General features: G+C 38.7%; 1 protein-coding gene across 2 annotated transcripts in view; it reads right to left on the bottom strand.

Annotated features, from left to right (window-relative positions):
- Ift57 (intraflagellar transport 57) overlaps positions 1-18,168 on the bottom strand; it is a 55,507-nt gene extending 37,339 nt beyond the window's left edge. Inside the window, exons 1-5 of one of the 2 annotated variants that reach the window (XM_050163441.1) lie at positions 17,825-18,166; positions 15,329-15,491; positions 14,456-14,574; positions 11,438-11,528; positions 5,630-5,698 (exon numbers count right to left, since the gene is read on the bottom strand). In XM_050163441.1, coding sequence (XP_050019398.1) covers positions 5,630-5,698; positions 11,438-11,528; positions 14,456-14,574; positions 15,329-15,491; positions 17,825-18,036 — 654 coding nt within the window. In that variant the 5' untranslated portion in view covers positions 18,037-18,166. Of the gene's footprint in view, positions 1-5,629; positions 5,699-11,437; positions 11,529-14,455; positions 14,575-15,328; positions 15,492-17,824 lie in introns of both variants that reach the window. The other variant, XM_050163442.1, reaches the window with a different exon arrangement.
- Between the last annotated feature and the right edge of the window lie 1,990 nt (positions 18,169-20,158).

Genomic DNA, 20,158 nt, shown 5'->3' with positions numbered 1-20,158 from the left:
TTCAAGTTATTTAAGGCATTCACCAGGCAAACCTGTCCCTGTCCCTGCTTTGATTACAGCACAGCAGACCTGCCTGGATGGCAGCCTAACATTACAGTGAAGCTTGCATTCTTGGGCTTTTTTTTTTTTTTAAACTTCCCTTTAGCTTTTCTTTTTTAAGCTAAATAGTCTCTCATCCTTTTTACAATGAGTTTTTTCTTTCTTTTTTTTCTTTTTCTAAGTAATTAAAAGCCAATTGTGTTTAAGGCTTTTGAAAGACTTGGTTTTATGCTGCATAACTCAGGACTGGGTTTCTAAAACCTCAAATTTAGCATCTCAAGGAAGAATAGTATCTATGGCATGTTTGAAAAAATGTTTTGAAATGAAGTGATGGGCATTTAAAAATAGAATTCGGCAGAGCACGCACAGCCCCTGCAGTTCTTTTCCACAGGGGCGGGAAAGTGACACGCCTGCATTCTGCAGACGGAACAGGGTGGCTGTGAGTCTGTAGGTTTCAGCGCGGATGTGAGCGCCAGCAAGGCCACCATGGATGTGCTGGTAGCTTTCCCAACTGACAAATAGGAGGCGGAAACAGAATGCCGGCAAAGCTCACTGACACTTTGCCACCACAACCTGCCCTCCTGCAGCCCGCTCTTAGCTGTGAACACGCTACTGCACACAGGACCTTCAACGGGTCCTGCCCGGCCCCCAGGACTTCAGCTCAGCACTGGCGACCTCCTTCTGGGGGAGCTTAGCTAGATGCTAGTTTCAAGAACACTCTGAAATTGGAGAATGTGGAAATTTGTGGTCCAGTCTCAAAGCCAAATATCAATTCATAAGGTTTTTCTAAGAAAGGCTATCTCAAAATCCAGATGAAACTTTGGGGAATCATGCATCTCTCATTAATTGTGGCTGCTTGCCAAAGGGATGCTTGGCAAACTCATAATCAGGGATAAGGAAGTCACATGGGAACTCAAACAATAAGAATGTTGTAAAGACATTGTCTTAGATCTAATGAATGCTCTGAGCAGCATGCCTCCCCCTAACAAACCATCTTCATAGCCCTCAGCACTGACCACCAGAGGAAGGGCCTTGTGTTCTCCAGAGCTTGAGCTATCTGCTGTGCTGTGATTTGCTTATGCATTTCTTTGCAAGTAAAATCAGCTGAGAACACTAATTCCATATGCCATAGTCTTCAAGTTGGTAGGTGCAGGCTTCAATATACTAAGACATTAAAGAGACAGTCACCAGGTCCACTCTCAGGGAAGGACCTGCCTACCAAGCTGCAGGGAGTGTGAACAGCAAATGACCTCCTGCTGTCTTCTCCCCAGGCTGTCTCACCTTCTAGGGCAGCCTGCCTCCAGGGACTGAGCCAGGCAGGAGCTTGTTCCAGCGCCCCTCCCCAGGTTGTCTGCACTGTATCACAACCAGACTCCTTTCTCTGCCCTTTTCTGCCCTCTGCCCTTCATTCAATCATTCCAATGACATGAGCACCTTGCCTCTAACCTCTGTCTTCCTTGACTGCTTCTTGAGAACATGACCCGTGTGATGTGCCATTTTCATTGGCCTTTCTTCTTGCTCCATCTTTACCAAAACTCAGGAAAAAAAAAACATTTTTTCTAAATCCTGAAATTGTGTTACTTAGCACACTTTCAGGGTTCTGGTTTATACACACACACACACACACACACACATATTCTCCCTGTATTTCATACATGGTACACAGAAGAAACAACTACTATTGAAGATCTCTTCTCTATGAAGTCTAAATTACACCTTGCCTAAAACATTCCATATATATTATATACACAGCACGTGTTCATTCAGTATTATTGATTATTGAGCAGCTTCCACACAGCAGGCACACAGTTTTTAAAGGGCAGTAATGAGTTCCTGCTGTAGAGGAGTGTGCATTCTCGAGATGAGACAGACAATAACAGGCCAGTAATTAGTATAATAGAATACTGGTAGAATACAGAGAGAGAGAGAGGAGAGAGAGGGGGGGGCAAGGTGAGAGGTCAGAGAATGATGTTGGAAGCATCCACTGTTTTAAAGCCCCAGGAAAGGATGGCTTGGTTTAGCCAACCCCTTCCCAGGTTTGCAGTCACATACATGCTCAGTGCATTGGTTTCCTTGGTAGACTAGCGACCTTACTGAAAGTGTATTTCTGCTGTGCTGCGAGCCCACCTGCTATATTAAACATAAGATCTTAAATCTATATTACTAACCTACACAGCTATTCTGTCTTGGGGAAAGAAAAGTCTATGCCATTAGAAGCTGGAGTTAGTCACAGCTGTCCCAGGCAGATGGCTTTAGTGGGCAATATGATAAGCCTGCCAGGTTTTTCAAACTATGAAAGGGTTTTTCTGTCTCATTAGTACTTCATGGTTGACCATCCACAAACACCTGGTGTTCAGACTTTTCCCCCCCATGAAAATGTCACAGTTTTAATTCCAAAGGATATATATTATGTAATCTTTGCCAAATGAGCTGATATTTAAATAATTTATAAGCACACATATAGGAAGAAAACACTTCTTCATATAGCCTGATTTCAGTGACAAATTAAATTAGTGGTAGAAGCAAATGAGGCTACTTTTGTACTTCTCAACACTCACATTGTTTGCTCAAAGGGAACAGACTATTTACCCCAATAGACATCAACAACACAAATGAGTGTCTAAGAATTACTATGGATCCATCTCTACTTTGTTTTCCTTATTTTAGAAGACAGTGTCCTCATCATCTCCAGCACATACATCAAATGGATACGAGCATCATATTGTACTTGCTCCAAGTAGGAATCATATCATATTCAAACTCTGTCAAACCTATGTGGTAGAAGGAGGAAAAGACTTGGACTTTGAAGAAATATTTTAAACTTCGTAGTATAATTTATTAACTTTTAAAAATTTGAATACCTTGAGGTTATAAATGTTAATGTCTATACTACACAAATACATCAAAAGAGTAGACAGTATTAAATAATTTGAATACTAAAAAGGGATCTGAAAATGTAAGATAGAAATAAATAACAAGTTTATTTGATCATAAATGTTAACATTACTTTATATAATCTTAATAATAAAAATACATTCATTCAGAGGGAAATTAGAAAATGGAGGGCTTTAATTAGGGAGAGAGAGGGATGTCAAAACAGACAGAAAGGGAGGAGGGACTAACTATAACATTAAGAATGTTTGCTATACTGCCAAGGAGGGAAGAAACCAGCTATGAAGCCTGTGAACCACAACAGTGACCAAAATGGCAAAGTTTCCCTAAAACTGCAATAGTGGTACTTATATCTTGGCACTAACCAACAGCTCTCTAATAGGATTCCTGGTCTGGGAAACCTAGCAAATTACTTGGGCCTAGAAAGTCATCAACCTTAGAGGAGAAGCTACTACTGCTACATCACTAAACTAGCATAAATTCTAATTTCTTTTTAAGTTTTTATCCTTATACCCACATATAAATGTAGTTCCCAACCCTCACTAAAGAATCTTCTCTTTACAACAGAAATCATTGTAGATGAAGACTGCTCGTTCATAGACTTGCCACCCATACCCAAATAATCACACAGAAACAACAGTGTTACAATTACTGTTATTAATTACAACGCTGTTCGGCCAATAGCTTAGATGTATTTCTAGCTAACTCTTACATATTAAATTAACCCATTCTGTTAATCTATGTATCACCACAAGGCTGTGACCTACTGGTAAGGCTCTGGCATCTGTCTTCTTTGGCATTTACATGGCATCTCCTTAACTAAACCTACTCTCTCTCTACACCATTACAGAAAACCAAAACCAATCAAAATGTAGAGAACAGCTAGCCACAGAGCATCAGCCCCTGTGGATACATCTACAGCATAACTTCTGCACCTAGGACTGAGGGAGCACTGCCGAAGAGGAGGCACCTCTTCTGGAAGTGCCAGAGGACCAAGAAATTTGTAGTGAGATTATGTTTCCTAGAAGTGACAGGGAAACTTCATCCATGACACTTCAATGATAAAGCTACTTAAACAAGACCCAAAGAAGGTCAGCACTAACAGATCTGCTAAGGCAGAAAGGGCATCTCATAGCCTCCACCCCAGACAAAATGCTACAGGAACTAAGGGATGCTGAAAGCAGGAGAAGCTTTCCCCAATGAAGGAGACCCCTAATTGGTGATTCAGAACTAAGTGATCATCCCTGTAATAATTTACATACAAGTAACAATGACTCAGAAGGTTGTATTTATGCTCATGCATAAGTGTGTGTGTGTGTGTGTGTAACAATAACAACCAACAAAAGAGGAGACCAGGGATTTTTAGGGAGCTAAGAAGGAGAGGCATGGGAGGAGTTTGAGGAAGGGAAGTAAGTGGAGATAAATAACATAATTATATTTTACTTAAAAAATAAAAATAAGTTTAAAATGTTTTAATTTATTGAACACATATTTATTTATTCAGCACTTTGTGCTTTATGGCATGAGAAATATAAAAGGGACAATTATCCCTGTCATGAAGGAACTTATAAATCAGACATATGAGAACATGGGAAAGGTTAGCTCTTAGCTAGCATGTGATAAACATTTACTATATGATAGATGCCATTCTTACGCTCTGCTTATAACCCTTTTCATCATAGAAGTCTTATGAATGGGCTAACTAACATTTTCCAACAAGTTTGGAAATTTGTCCAAGGTTAGAATCCTAATAAAGTACTGAGCTCTTGTCAAGAGAGCCACAACATTCCATTCCATTTCAAGCTGGGACACAAACATATATGCACACACACAGGCATGCACACACATATATGGTTTTACACACTCATGCTCACACATACACATATACACACACAAACTGGTGATAACTACTGAAAATCAGCAATACTAAGGCAGGAAATAGTGAGTAATAACAAAACATCTTGTGGTAGCTTGAGGAAGTTTTCATATAAAACTAGAACTAGATCCAAACTTGCTTTGAGGACTCAGACATGAAAATAGAGGGCAAGTAAGAATATATTGTACACATACATTTTTGAGGGTACATAGGTACATACTTTATTGAAATGTAATGTATGTATAAAATGCAAAAATGCCACATGAACATTTAAAATAGCTCATTGGCAGTATGTCTCATCAACTGTATTAATTTTGTAATCAAAACAGAGGGAAAATCTGTCTTAAAGCAATGCTTGACCACATAATTGAATTTATTTTACTTCATGGAAATACAATTTAAGTGTTTTTCTACAAACAAAAACCATCCACTTCTGATCTATCTCAATGGATAATATCTTGAGAGAGAAAAATTTACAGCTTTTCATAATAAAAATGCCATCCAGCAAATACATTTTCAGTTTGCCCTACAAGTACTGTGTTGGTTTCCACAAGCAGGAAGCAGCCTTACTCACCTTTCTGGATTTTTTTTATGCTTGCTATAATTGTATACATATAATTGTGTACATGTATATATACATATATGCATATATATTATATAATTTTCCTATGCATAGCATTATATATATAGGAAAACAATTTTCATAGCTACTTTGCAAGAATTACACAAAATAATGTCTGGCAAATGGCTTCTTCTCACATTTTCAGTAGAATACATATTGTTTACTGCTTGTCGATTCCTTGTTTAGCCAATGACACTTACCAAGTGATAGGTCTGGGCCTTTAAAACGTTGAGATCAATAAAGTTTTCTTCATTATCTGTCTCCTCTTCCTTTGAAAAGTAAAAATTTTAAATTCATAAAAAGTTAAAATATATTTGTAAATACATAAAATTCTAAGCTAGCTAAGCTTAATATGACTGACTCAGTAAAGCATATTTAAAAGCCTAATAAATATTCATAAAGTAGGGCACAAAAATATTAACAGCCCATAATTTCTTTGAAGTTTTGATGGTGCCATTTAAAAGAACCTGTTTCTGCAGACAGTGAAGAAAGAAGGGAAGAAAGAGGGAGGGGAGGAGTAATTGCTACAATTCAGGAATAAACATAAAAACAAGAGAAAAATAGGTCAAAGGGAGATATATGAAACAGTGGAAGAATTTTACTGGAGCAACAAGACTTAAATAAAAAAAATGAAGGCTGAAAGACACAGGTAGTTTCATTTGTCTCAAGGACTAACTACACGTACATGCGCTTGAAAAAATATTTTATTTACCTGTTTGTGTCTCTGTACCTGTGTGTGCTACATGTGTGCTGGGGCTCACGGGAGAGAGGGGAAGGCTGGATGTTGGGTCTTTGGGAAGAACAGCAAGTTTTAAGCACTGAGCCATCTCTCCAGCATTGAAGATACACTTTTCACTGTGTGAAGAGCATCCTGGCTGCTCAGGTTTGTGAAGGTGATGAATAATAGTGATGCTTGGTGTGGTCCTCACATCCAGAGGGATCCCAAGCTGGCCTCATCTGAAAGCAGCTGGTTGTGGGGGTGTAGTTAGGAAATGACCCTTTGAGATACAATCTACGCTATATAAGAAAATAAGCAGGGGGGTTCTATTAGCATAGAAAACATAAGCATCTCCTTCTCTTCAAATGTCATTCATTGTGGTGACAAGTGGCATAGTAGGGAAAAGTAATCTAACAAGAATATTTCAATCTTATGGACACTGGGCATCACAGTAATGCCAAAGGGGGGAAAAATGATCTTCGAGTCATCTGATCTTGTAAACAAAAATACAAGCAAACTAGGCCAAAAGTGAGTGTGGGCTGGCAAACATTTCTACAGGTAGGAGTGTTCTGAGCTGCAGTGGAAGGGTTCAAAGATCCCTTGTCTTCAGACTTGAGAAAGGAGAGCCAGTGGTTCTCAAAATGTGATTCTGAGAACAGGAACGTTGTTATTGTCAGGGAACTTGCTGGAATAAAAGTCCTAAGGTTCTTTCCCAGATATGTCCCACTAAAGTAAGACTTGAGAACTATGCCCTAAGCCTTGGAGAACTGAAAAGAATCCAGCAACTCACAAGAAGGTATGGACACACTTGAAACACTAGCTTGACATTTGTTTTTCTTGAGGTGGGGAATAATGGGGGCAAAGATGTGCAGACAAAACTGACTTGTTTATATATCAAGACAAGTAAATACTTATACTTCTGAAAAGTGACTTAGGGGTATTTTGTGTTTCTACTACTTAACAAGAGTAATTCATTGAAATGCCAATGACTCAGTGCTCTTAGGAGAAACAAGGTCACCGTACTTTACCATGACCTCATCAGTACTGTTCACATAGGACATCAGCAAATACGTGTACTCCATTCAACACTAACAGGACAAAGCTTTAATACTAGATACTAGCATGCGCCATCACCCAGCAGATGGCTCGAGAATTAAGGAGTGCAAATGTTGGCAGCACCATCACTTCTAATTAGCCACTAGGAAAATCTTTGCTCTGGTTCCTGTGACTTAATGATTCCGTTAGCCTACAGGTCTTAACTCCACTAGGAGAAACAATGATGACGCTACTGACCTGCATGCTAAGAACACTATTTGGCTGCTTAGGGCTCCCCACACTTCCGAATCAATAGCCATGGGAAGAACTACTGTGCTGGCTGCCAAAGGGAAATTATGCTGCTGTTACAACAGAGGTAAGACAGAGGGAGGGTGTCTGGAGCACAGGCAAGCCTTCAGTTTCTCATTTAGCGCTGCCATGCCCAGTAATTATGGCCACTGGGAAACTATAATGACCTAATCCAGACAAGACTTCTGATGTCCCAGACCCTTTAGGAATGACGGTTTGGATCACTACCACTGTCAGCTGCAGTGCTGAAGGCAGAGGGGTAGAGAACTGGCGGTGAATGAAGGCGGTTCTAAGAAGAAGTCGCTAACTATGTAACTACGTGTAGGAATAAGGACCGCACTGTCATGCATATTTCTTCCACATTTATTTGCAAATATATTTGTCTTATCCTTTCTCATAAACTATAAGATACTTTAAGTGTGTGATATAGTTAAGCAGAATTATGCTCCTGCTACTTACTGCCTTTATTTGGAGATAAAATGAGATTTAAAGGGCTGCAAGTTGACAAGGGATGGAAATCTAGCAGCTAATTCTATGTGTCAACTTGATTAGGCATTGATGCTGAGATAATTTATTAAATATTATTCAGAAAGCACTTTGAGGATATGTCTAGGTGAAATAAATGTTTGAAACAATGGAGTTGAGCGAAGGGGCTATCTTTTCCAAGGTGGGTGTGTCTCCAGACTGAAAAGTCTGAAGAGGAAAAGCCACCAACAGGCTTTATGCTCCCCTTGCTTTAAATCAGGGCATTGGCCTTCTGTCTGGGGTGTAAGATCCAGACAGAAACCTGAGGCATCGCTCTCCCTGGGTCTTCACATTCACACTGGAACTAGACCATCAGTTATCCTGGGCCTAACTTGTCAAGAGCAGGCCTTGGGACTTCTCAGACCCCATAGCCAAGTTACTCAGTTCCACATAAACACTTTCTCCCAGCCAAGCTTGCAGTGCATAACTGCACTTCTAGTTAATCAGGAAGCTGAGGTGGGAATATCCAAAGTTTAAGGCCCTTCTAGACTTTATAGTGTGAGCAAGGTCCACTTAACCCTGGGAAAAATGCAAAGAACAGATCTCAAAAAAGTGCTCCAGCTCAGCTCAGGGGAGAATACTTATATGGTCTGAGGGAGTGAGGCTTTGGTTCCAATCCAATTACCAGCTCTCCAGGGGAACTTTTTTCTTTCTCTAAAGGTGTGTGTGTGTGCGTGTGCGTGTGCGTGTGCGTGTGTGTGTGTGTGTGTGTGTGTGTGTGTGCATGAATCCTACTGTTCCTGTTTCTTAGAGAATCTAGACTAACCGGAAAATAAACTAATTTACTAAATATTATGAAGAGAACATTCCAAAGGAATTCAAACATAAATAGTCTCAGAAGAAAATACTTTTTAAAATGTTAGGATTCTCCATAATTTATCTCAGGAATTCAGAAAGCAAATTTCCCACCATTTCCTTGCTTAACTTTGCACCTAAATTCCCTTCCTGCTTGTTCTGAAAGGTATGCTCATACAAAGTGAGACTCCACGTCATCATTACTTTGAAGGACTAATTAGCAGGGTGGCTGATTTTGATTTGGTGCTTTCCAGCTGCAGGTCTCTACTTTCCAGTTGATAAGAGCAGAAGTGTCAGAAGTTATCTGCGCCATCCTTGACCCACCCAAAACTCTGCCAACAGCATTAGTGGGTCCCTTACAGGGCTCTGCAGGCACAAGGCCAGTTTTCCTTAGCAACAGTGACAGGGGATGACAGGAGAGGGAAGAGAGGGAATCACAGAGTGATGCGAGGAGGAGGAGGAAAAGAAAGGAACACATCCAGAGACTGGACAGAAAGCAAACGAGAAGCTCCAGAGGAAGTTCCCCCGAGGAAGGCCTGTGGTTTGGTCTTATACTGGGAGGTCTTTACCGCCTGGCTTGGCAGAATAGTATAAAGAGGATCTTGTCTAGTTTATTTCCCTGATTTCATAACCACAATAATTCCACAATGACCTTTAAAAAATTCATAGAAAAAATTAGCTAAGATTTTGAAAAGTTACACAACAGTATCCCTGAGAGAGTCTGCAGTCAAATACTAAAACCTTGACACACACCAAATCCCGAATGGCAATCTGGGGCCATGACGGCGAGCAAAGTGAGACTAGTACTTTTGAATGACAGCCTTGAATTTAAATGTTGGCATATTAGAAGCAGGTATAGATTGATACTCTATTAGTTATTAAAAAGACCATGGACATACCCAAGTAAATGGGGAAAACTTGAGAATATATAAGGACTTTAATTCTGATCCTGAGTGGAAAGCCTATTGAACAATAGTTTAAACTTCTTTAAATGCCTAAATTCTCTTTCCAGTTCACCCGAAGCATCCCCACCTGATCCTAGAAGCTCTGTTTTTCTGACAGTTGCTGGGTCACACCTGGTTCCTTCCTGCCTTCAAGCTTCAGAACACACTTTAATACAGCTACTGACTGTGTTAAACACACACCAGGAGTTCCATAGCTACAGGCAGAATTGATGGCTATGTTTTCTTTTGCTTTGATTTTCAAATTTTATCATATTAAAAAATATTTGTTTTAAACTGACTAGTTTTATAGTGGTCTAGCTTGAGAAGCAGAGGCCAGCCTGGACTACATGGTGAGTGTTCTAGGCCAGCCTGGCTACAGCGAGATTCAACCTTGGGAGCTAAAAAAGCAGCACAGTCATGTACAGTTATGTATCTTAATATGGTTAAAAGTAGCCTTAATACTTCTAATAAAATATACATTAAAAAGCTTGAAAGTACAAAGAAATATTAAACAGAATCATCCATAATTATTCTATCCATTTATAACAAACATTAATATACTGGTATTTTTACATATTTTACATAATTATAGTCATGATGCCAGCAAATTTTGTAAAATGAAGTACAAATTGTCATTCTCATATCAGTAATATCTGTAATTAAGACATGCCATCTACATAATATTCTATTTGGATATAACTCTATTTAACTCTATGACTACTTGTTAACTTTTACTATTTAGATAATCTAACAACTAGCAACTTTATAGCTTATACTAGTTTAAGTTAAAATATAGAGTGGATTATCTTCTGATTAAAAAAATGAAATCTTGAATTGGTTTGTGACAGCAAAATACTACATAAACTCTTTCCCCCACCATGTGTCTAGTTCAGATTACATGGATATCTTCTAAAACATTCAGCTCAACCCACGTCCAGTTCTATGAAAGGATCACTTTGAGAAATGCTTTTTGGTTTCTATTGTCTTACTACACCAACTACTGTAGAGAACTGAGATTATTTAGCTTCATACCATGGATAGGAAATTAAACATGGAAAATATGTAGATGGAGCCAAACAACTTAAATAATGCTGGTCACTTAAAAGCACTTTAACAAAATTTCAGCAGCAGTATTTACCCTAATTGATAAAAATAAAGGAATTCCTTAAAAACAAATATTAACTGTAGAAAGCAGAATACACTAATTATAAATCCTTAGGGCATTCTGAAGATGATGTGTTTTGTTATGATATCATCTTGCTATGTGGCCTAAGTCCCAAAACTTGCTGTGCAGTAGACACAGGCTTTTAACTGGGGATTCTAATCTCTGCATCCTAAAATCTGGTGTACACCACCACATTCAGCACAAGATGAACTGTTAGCTTTCTGCTCTAGATTCTTTGTTAGTTATGGTTTCTCAAGGTCATGCTCATATAACTAGTGATTTATATACACGTATATGCATATATGTATATATATATATACACATATATAAACAGATTTAGAAACTCTTCTAGAATTGACTCAAGACCATGAACATGAATTTAAGCAAAGGCCTAAAGGATTGATAATGGCACTGGATTTAGAACAACTAAATGCATTCCAGAAAAATGGAGTAGGGGAATGAGGAGAGGGAAAGGGTGCCATGGGCAAGGCTGGAGGCAGCTCAGCTCCACACTTACCACAAATTCTTCATCCACTTTACTTAATGTTAATTCTGCATCATCTTCTGGGACAGTTTCTTCTTCTAATTCTTCCACTGGGTATGATGGCCTGAAATACCAAGATACAGAAAATGTTTAAAAATAATTCAGTAAAAACACAAGTCTAATGAAGAATGGGAAAGATGCTTCCATATGAGGCACTGTTCCCTTCACTAATGGCCAGTCAATGTTTTGTCTTTCTGAAATTTTCAGTGTTAAAAAAAGCAAAGATACCTATCTCTAAACATAAAAAGCACACTGACAAAAATAAGTTGATTCTGATTATACTGCTATCATATACAAGACACACACATATATATATATGTGCTATTAGCTATCATATATATACACACATAAAATGCACACTATATAATATGCATATATAGATTATATATAACACGTAATATAATATGCATTATGTTCCAATGAACAGCAGTACTACAATTAAACTATCAGTCTATGACTAAAACATTGGGATTGTTTCTATTGTTTGTTAAATGATATTGCAAAAATCGTATTTGTAGATTTATTACTAGACAGATCTTTAAAACAGATTTGTTCATGTGGAATGGCTACATCAACAACTTTGTACATGTTATTGTTTTGATGAGTACTGACGAAATTGGCTTCGAAAACGCTACCCTAATTTTTACTCCCAAGAATAGTGAGGGATGGCATCTCTGTTTCAATATGTTCACCAATATGTGTAAAATAATCTGTGCCAATAAAACAAATGAAAAAAATCATTGCGTTTTATAACTGAACAACTTTAGCATGAGACTGATGGAACAACAACTTTATAATTCTAATTGATTATTCATTTTTTCTGAGACATACATTTACACTCTTTGTCTTCCCTAAATTAAGAAAATCAATGTTCACCTAATCTATGATGTTGCCTAGTTTCATTACTTAGAATCCTGAATAGTCAAGACCGTTGTAATTACTACTGGATGGATTTGACAGCGTTTTCCTGTCCAGACCCTAGACTTTACATTATACATTTACAGCGCTCCCTCGATCCACACCTTCTGATAGCCCTCTGATCTCTCAGTGTGCCTACGGCTTTTTTCAATTCACATCTCTTAAATCTGCAGTTTATTTTTATATAGGTAATAAGATTGATTCTTATTTCTAAAATCCAGTTAGTGTTCCCAACATTAAGTATTGGACAACCATTTCTCCCTTAAGGTTCATTTATTTCCACATTAAAAACACCCAGATGCATTCACATTTATTTTGTCAACTAATTTTAAGAATCTGTATTTCAAACCTATTAAGACAATATAAAAATTAACATGGAACAGGAAGCAAGGAGGTATTATGAAACAAATCAATCTTGTACAATAAACTTCCCAATTTTTCATTAGTTAGAATTAGATAATTATCTCAAAAAATGTTCTTCTAAGAATAGTTCCACATTTGTATAAAATAATCATTCATAAGAATGTTCTGTGTAGTTTATGTATTACAGAGGTGATGTAGTTTCCAATTTTTATTACTTTTTAACTTTCTCCTTTCTTCTTCCATGCATATATAATTCTTTCAAATTATCCAAGTCATAACTCATAGGCCGAGACAAAGATTTTACTAGAGACAAAGGAAGTACAAATTGAATAGTGGCTGAGACAGTAATAGCTTAAAATGCAATAATGATATACTGGGCTATGGAGTTAGTAACTGAGATTCTAGGGCAGCACATATGTAATTTATCTTGTTTTGACACCTAACCAACAGTATTAGGCGTTGCAGAGTCATTCTTTACAATGTACTGAATGGACATGTTGGGGTTGAGGTAAAGGAAACTATCACATTTTACTTAAAGTAAATGGATATCAGTTATTTAATATACTTCAATCCAATGGTAGCATAAATCAAGGAAATTTTTAATAATTTTTGAAATTAATTACATCATTTCCCCCTCCCATTCTTCCCCCTAAAATCTCTCATATACCTCCTCCCTTGTTCTCTTGCAAATACATGGTTTCTTTTTCTTTTATTGTTGTTGCTGTTGTTGTGTATGTGTGTGTATGTGTGTATAAATATTACTAAATACATAAATACAAGTTGTTCAGTCTGCATAATCTTCCCTGTACACACACACACACACACCTTTGTAAGTTTTTAAAAATACTTCCTAAAAGGAAGTAGATTTTCACCTAAATGCAACTGCATATGTATTAATATATTAACATGGAGTAATATATACCTCTCTATATACAAAATTTTGTTCAAGTATAAATCCAATGCTATGTCGTATTTTATTTGCACCATGTCTTTCACATTCTAACCCATCAACAATCCAAACTTTCAAAATATGAACTGTATATGTTTTAATCATACCCTATATAAACCAATAGTTTCTGATTTTATTCATTCATCAATACTCCTTGAATATATATGACAAACTAAGTATATTTTGTATATTGTGCTAATTACCATAGAATACATATGATGAATGATTGGCAAGATCTGTAACAACAAAATCTACACTGGTAAATAAATTATATTAATACCACAAAATATAAACAATGTACTTTCAGGTCAGAGAAAAGCTATGGACACTGTCCAAGAGTATGTCAAGTGGCTTCTTTAATGTTCTTGACACTAAGCAAAGAGAAAAGAAAATCGCACACTTGGTACTATATAAACTTCCTTTTCCTTTTACATATGAGGCTTTTAGTTAACTCGACACACACAATGGTCGTGGGTATAAACAAACACAGGTTCAAAGAGAATGTGAGAAAGTTTTTCCAAATTGGCAAGCATGTATGCAGTTATAGTTAAACCTTCAATAATTACAAACAGGGAAGAGGCACTGGGATGGTCAACATTACTTCAGAATAGATTTGGAAGACATCCTGATGTTCGTCTAGACTTAACATTCGGAACCCCTGTCAGTTCAGAACAGTCAGCTCTTGTCAGCTCAATTAAACAGCTCTGCACTTCAGAAAAATGGTAACTACATAGCATATCTTCCTGTCAGGTAATAGTTACCTTTTCCAAGTGAAACCAATATATTTTAATGCCTCCTCAGCTAAACAGTCAAGAACATAGCATACGTGTTCTCCATAACCAGCCTTTAATTTTGAAGGAGGAAAATCTGCAGTCCTCCCCTGAAAGATAAAGATATTATTTGTTAGAGGTCAAGATTGTGTCAGCAAAGAATCACTGAGCACATGTATAGTTTTCCACTTTTCAAATGATTTCAGAGAAAGGTAGTTGCTTTTCTTCTTTGACATTCATTTCTTAAGACTCTTCAATCCATTGATACAGTTACACAAAGGAAAAATTAGGTATTTTATTGTTCAAAGTACCAAATTAAAATGCAGTTACATCATAGCAGAAATACAAATTAATAATAAAAAAAGCAGTAAAACTACTCATATGTCAAACTATATTTCTTAAACAACGACTCAGTGACTCATTTATTAAACATTAGCAACCTGTACCAAAATGTCTTATTGCCTTCCCCCAGAAAAAGTCAAAAATGAAAATACAACTAAGGACACCTAATAAATTCAAGATCCTTTCAAAGTGCAGGGTTTGGCTTAGCAATTCTTAATTTCCCTTTGAGGGGAAGAACTAACCAATCAACTAACTGTTCACTTTTGAGAGCCAAAAATAAATAAATAAATAAGACAAATATTATTACTCTCGGCTAAAGAGAGTCTAGAGTAACATTTTTAGAAGTGAAATTCATGTTATATGTAATATCAACCATACTGGGAAGGTCTTACTTTAAATTAAAAAAAGCACCATATATTAGTCAACTATTATCTGTCTGTCTGCTATTCCAGAAGAGTCATCTAAAAGGCTAACATCTGTCACTGATGCTAATATCGAAATCCACAGCTTCAGAATACTTACACATGCGCGAAGCTCAGACAGTATGTTAGAGATAGTTGCATTGGGATCGTCGTATTCTTGAGGCTGCTCAAAGGGACGCCCTGTTTTGTTGATCAGCCACGCAGCAAGAGTGCAAAACATGTAGAACTGCTCACCTGGGTTGGTAGGCAGAGCAAAGTAGTGTCTGTTTCAAAGCAACGGAGGGTGGAAAGGGTGAGAAAAAGCAAACCAACTAGGAATAAGTAAGACAGTCAAGTTCAAAGCTGCTAAATTTGCATCTCAAGCAGCCTTCATCAACACTCTTGAACTCCCCAAGTTTCAAATCAGTATCAGGGTCAACCACTACAATATACAAAATATTTCCAAGCAGGGAATGGAAGGTAATATATTTTGGAGAATAAATACATGAAGCTTTTGTCAAACTCAATTTAAGTGATTGATTATAAGTGAGTTCCCCTAAAAAATAACAATTTTGAATTGTGAGGATATTGGAATTTAAGAGCCACTAATAATGTACTGTGCTTTTGCTGTTTGTGACCTATCAGCTAAGTCAGACAGTTGTTTTCCTCTTTGTTGCAGACTCAACTGGATTCTAAGCACTGCTATGGTGAGAGTCAGGTCTTGCCCCATTCATGGATAATCAAAACTTCGGGTACAGAACGTAACAGGTACATTTCAAAATTTCCCAGCTTAGGTGGTCCAGGGGTGCAGCAAGGATGAAGCACCTCTGCCACATCCCCCAGCATCACAACTGCTGAACTTTATTATACCCCTTATTGTACTGAACATGCTCCAGCGAGGATATGATTTATACAGACCCATAGAGGATAGAAGAGGATAGAAAAGGTGTAAACAACATCTCTCAAGAAAGTTGAATCAGGGATCTGCTTTGCTTTCTTTATGTAGCTATCACTATTAAACTGATACATATATACAGCCATTATAACCAATGGGGAAAAAACCAGTGGTCTACACTTCCATTTTTCTAAACTTTTTCCATCAAGAAATTATTAATGTTCTAAAAGAAAATAGAAGGCTAGGAAATTTTAAAGGGTCACAAAGTCTTTTCAGGAATAGGCTTACAAAGAATCCGTCTACTAACAACTGTGTTTTCCTTATCAATGGTCGTACCTCACAGACAGAGGGATGGACACACTGACAGGTATTGTGGGTCTGTGATCCTGGCTCCCAAGCATGAAGACACATCAGAACCACCCAGAGGGGCGGGAAAACAGTTTGTCTCCAGACCTTCTGAAAAGGGAGACCTGGACAAGGGCTGGGAAATGTCCCCAGTCCCAGGTGATACTGACACCGTTAACCACTGGCACACACAAATCCATGGTACAAAGTACTCCACTCACCCCTTGAGGTTCAGTACAGCAAAGTATTAATAGTAACATAAGGCCCAGATCCTTTTGTTTGACAAATGCATTTGGAAAACATTAACACAGTTTTATCAACACCGAAAATGTTAGCCATCTATATTATTATGATCAATTTGTTTTAAATAATAATCCAATCCTAACACTTCTATCAGGGATCAGGATCAAGATGCACTTTCTTCTCTAACTTTTCTCCTTTTACAGACTAACTCAGCGCCATGGAGAGTCTAAGTATCTTTCAACACGAGTGTCTGGAAAGAGAGCAAGATCTGAAAACTGACTGAGGAATTTATTTGTGCCTACCTGTAGACAGTAAAAGAAAGTACTCTAGATAATTCTTTGTATTTGCCCCTTACAGAATGAAGCAAATACAAATGTTACAGGAACAGACAGTAAAAGAAAGTACTCTAGATAATTCTTTGTATTTGCTTCTTACAGAATGAAGCAAATACAAACGTTATAGGAACAGCAATGAATCAGTTATCACTAAGCTATCATGATTACATGAGAGGGTGCTGCCTCTCACTCTGGACACTGCCTTCCGGATATTCTCAACTTTTTCTACCACTGCAAGTACGGGACTTTAGGTTCTATAATGCGGACCAATCCAACACTTTATATTTCAATTGCCTTCTCCACTTTCCAGTTTCTAAGAGTACTGCTGCCGCAAAAGCATTAAGTCTTTTGAACCGCAGTAATTAGTCCTCAAGTTTACTACATAAAAAGTGCTCCTCAGCAAAGTCCTAATTCCCCACAGTTGTTAGCTTACAAAGTCTAGCAAAAGAAAAACCTGGAGAGAGATCTCAATGATAAGGGCATTCGTCTCTAGAGATCAGTTTTTCTATCCTTTCTACTGTGGCTATTTTATTACTTTTAAAACGAGATTTGTGTTTGGCTTATGGTGCGTATGTTTTAAAGAATGGGCAGGCTGTCTTCCCCAGGCCATTACAAGACTTGTTTACTTTCTCCACAAAATGACCAAGTCTGGAAACTTCACCTCGCTCCGTGAAGAAGTTCCTTTCCTGAGCAAGGAAGGTAGAAAAAGTGTGGATCCGCGCCCAGGGTCTTCACCTCACCGAGGAGGAGCGTCCCCTGGGCCCGGTCATCACCGGGCGCCGGGGGACAAGGCACGCACCTGGACGGGGGCTTCAGATTGCTCTTTCGGAGGAGCTCCTCCTCGTAGCGGAGTAGCTTCAGCTTCTCCACCAGGTCCTCCATCACCACGAACATGTGGTAGGCCGCGCCGGGCCCGCGCTCCACCACCGCCTCCCCTGCGCCTTCCCCGCGAGCCCGAGACACCCCATCCTCCAAGCCCGACGGCGGGATCACCGCTGCCGCGGCAGCCATCGCAGCTCAGATCCACAGCGCCCGGCGTGGGCTCGGGCCAGGATCTTGGCGGCCTCTGCCACCAGGACCTCGTAGCCCGCACAGCGCCACCGTTACCTGGCGACCGCAGGGCCGACGGTCACCAGGGCAACCAGACCCCGCCTCCTTCACGCCCAGCCTCCCTTTCTAAATTCTCGCCAACCAAGACTGAATTCCTATATGACGTCGCTCTGTGGCCGCCCCCATCCTGAGAGGTGGCCCCGCCCAGAGGGCGTGGCTACCGTTCTTCCGCCTCTTTCGCGACTCTCCCTCGCTCTTTAAAGGCACAGGATCGGCGGCTGTTCAGCTCTGCAAGCTCAGTGCAGCCTAGAGGAAGCACAAGTTCTGGTGGTTGGCTCAGGGCTGATTAATGAGAGTGGATGTCTGGTCACCTGGGTAACAATTCAAAGGACTGAAACGAAGCGGAACACAGTAGTGGAGGCTACTCGCCCACTGATCCTCAGTTTTCTTAGTTGTGAAACTCGCTGTCTTTAGTTTCAAAGCATCTCAGAAATTCCAACCACAAGACTTCTTTTGTCTATTTCCTAACTTAATAGTTTATTAGGTAGTGCTAGATTTAATAGCTAAATAAAACTTGAGGTCATACAATAACCCTATGTTAATTGTTACGAAAGTGGTTAATTGGAAGGGGGCAGCAGGGGAGGGCACGTGGAGGTTTAAGTGGGAAGAGTGGATTTTGGGGAAGGATTTGTACCACCCTCACACCCTGCCTCTTAATCTGCTTCAAGCTCATACCGACCTATGTTTTTGAGTACAAGTGAAGTCCAACAAAATAGACTATCTGGAAAGGAACGTCTCTGCACTGCAGCCCTTGGGATTGATTGATAATGGCGTTTTTGATACTATGTCTGCAGGTATTGACTTAAAAATACAAAGGAGACATAACTGAGCACGGGTGTGACTTATCCTTCAAATTCTAAAAAAAAAAAATAGTGCATCAGACAGCTTTCCTAATAGTTAAAGTCAGAAGTGAAGCAAAGTAGATGCTTTTTAAAATGTAACTTGGAAGCAAGGGTCAAACATTTGTGAGCTTAATCCTGTGACTGGCAAGGGATCATTACGTCTTGTATCACACTCTTAAGAACGTAGAAGAATCACATTGTTTGCATAACTTAAACCTGAAATATATATTTGTAAAACCTTTGCTTTGTGCTAAAATGAAGAATATACATTTCATTCTAGTCAGTCTCATCTAATACTAATAAAGGTATACAATTGAAAAATGATTCTACTATTGATTTATGTAGAGAATAAACTAAAGGGGAGGAGTCCACAGAGAATTGGATAATTGCATTTCTTTACATCTTCTATCTGTCTGTATGTCTATCTACCTACCTATCTATCTATCTATCTATCTATCTATCTATCTATCTATCTATCCATCCATCCATCCATCCATCCATCCATCCATCTATCTATCTATCTATCTATCTATCTACTATCTATCAATGCATGTAACAAATGTGTGTGCAATGAATGTGTGTGTGTTCATGTGTGAGTGAGAGTACAACCTGTACTTTCAGTCTTCAACCACCGCTTTGAGACAGGGCCTCTTGTCACTTGTTAAGCAAATTTCGGCATAGGGCCTGTAAGTTTCTAGGGAATTCTCCTGTTTCTGCCTCTCATATTGTTGGACTACAGACCACTATAGTGTCCGTTTTTATTCAGGTTCTGGGTATCTGAACTTAGGTCTACACACCTGCAGCACAGCGTTTACCCACTGAGCCAAATCCACAGTCTAAGAATTGCTTTTTAAATAACATTGTTTATAAGTCATGAACCCGTTGCTATTAGTAAAGATGAAAGGGAAAATAGAGTCTGCCTCTAGTCCCCCTGTCAAATTAGTCTCTCATTTTCTCTGCTGTCCTACAGCAGTGATTACCCCCAGACACATCCGCATCCAATGACCACAGGTGGTAGTTGAGAGGATTGCAAGGTGAATGTGAAACTTTTTAGGAATAAAATAATAGCCATAATTATTTAGACATATATGTTTTGGGGTATTTCACTAACTAACAAGCAACCCACAGCTTTTAAATGATTCTTGAAAGGCTCTCGAATAGTGGAAATGCACGGTTCACAC

This window comes from Alexandromys fortis, unplaced genomic scaffold (genome assembly GCF_014885135.2).
Source record: "Alexandromys fortis isolate MF-2015 unplaced genomic scaffold, M_Fortis_MF-2015_v1.1 scaffold_131, whole genome shotgun sequence".
Lineage (NCBI taxonomy): Eukaryota > Metazoa > Chordata > Mammalia > Rodentia > Cricetidae > Alexandromys > Alexandromys fortis.
This window is presented reverse-complemented; position numbering and strand designations above follow the sequence as displayed.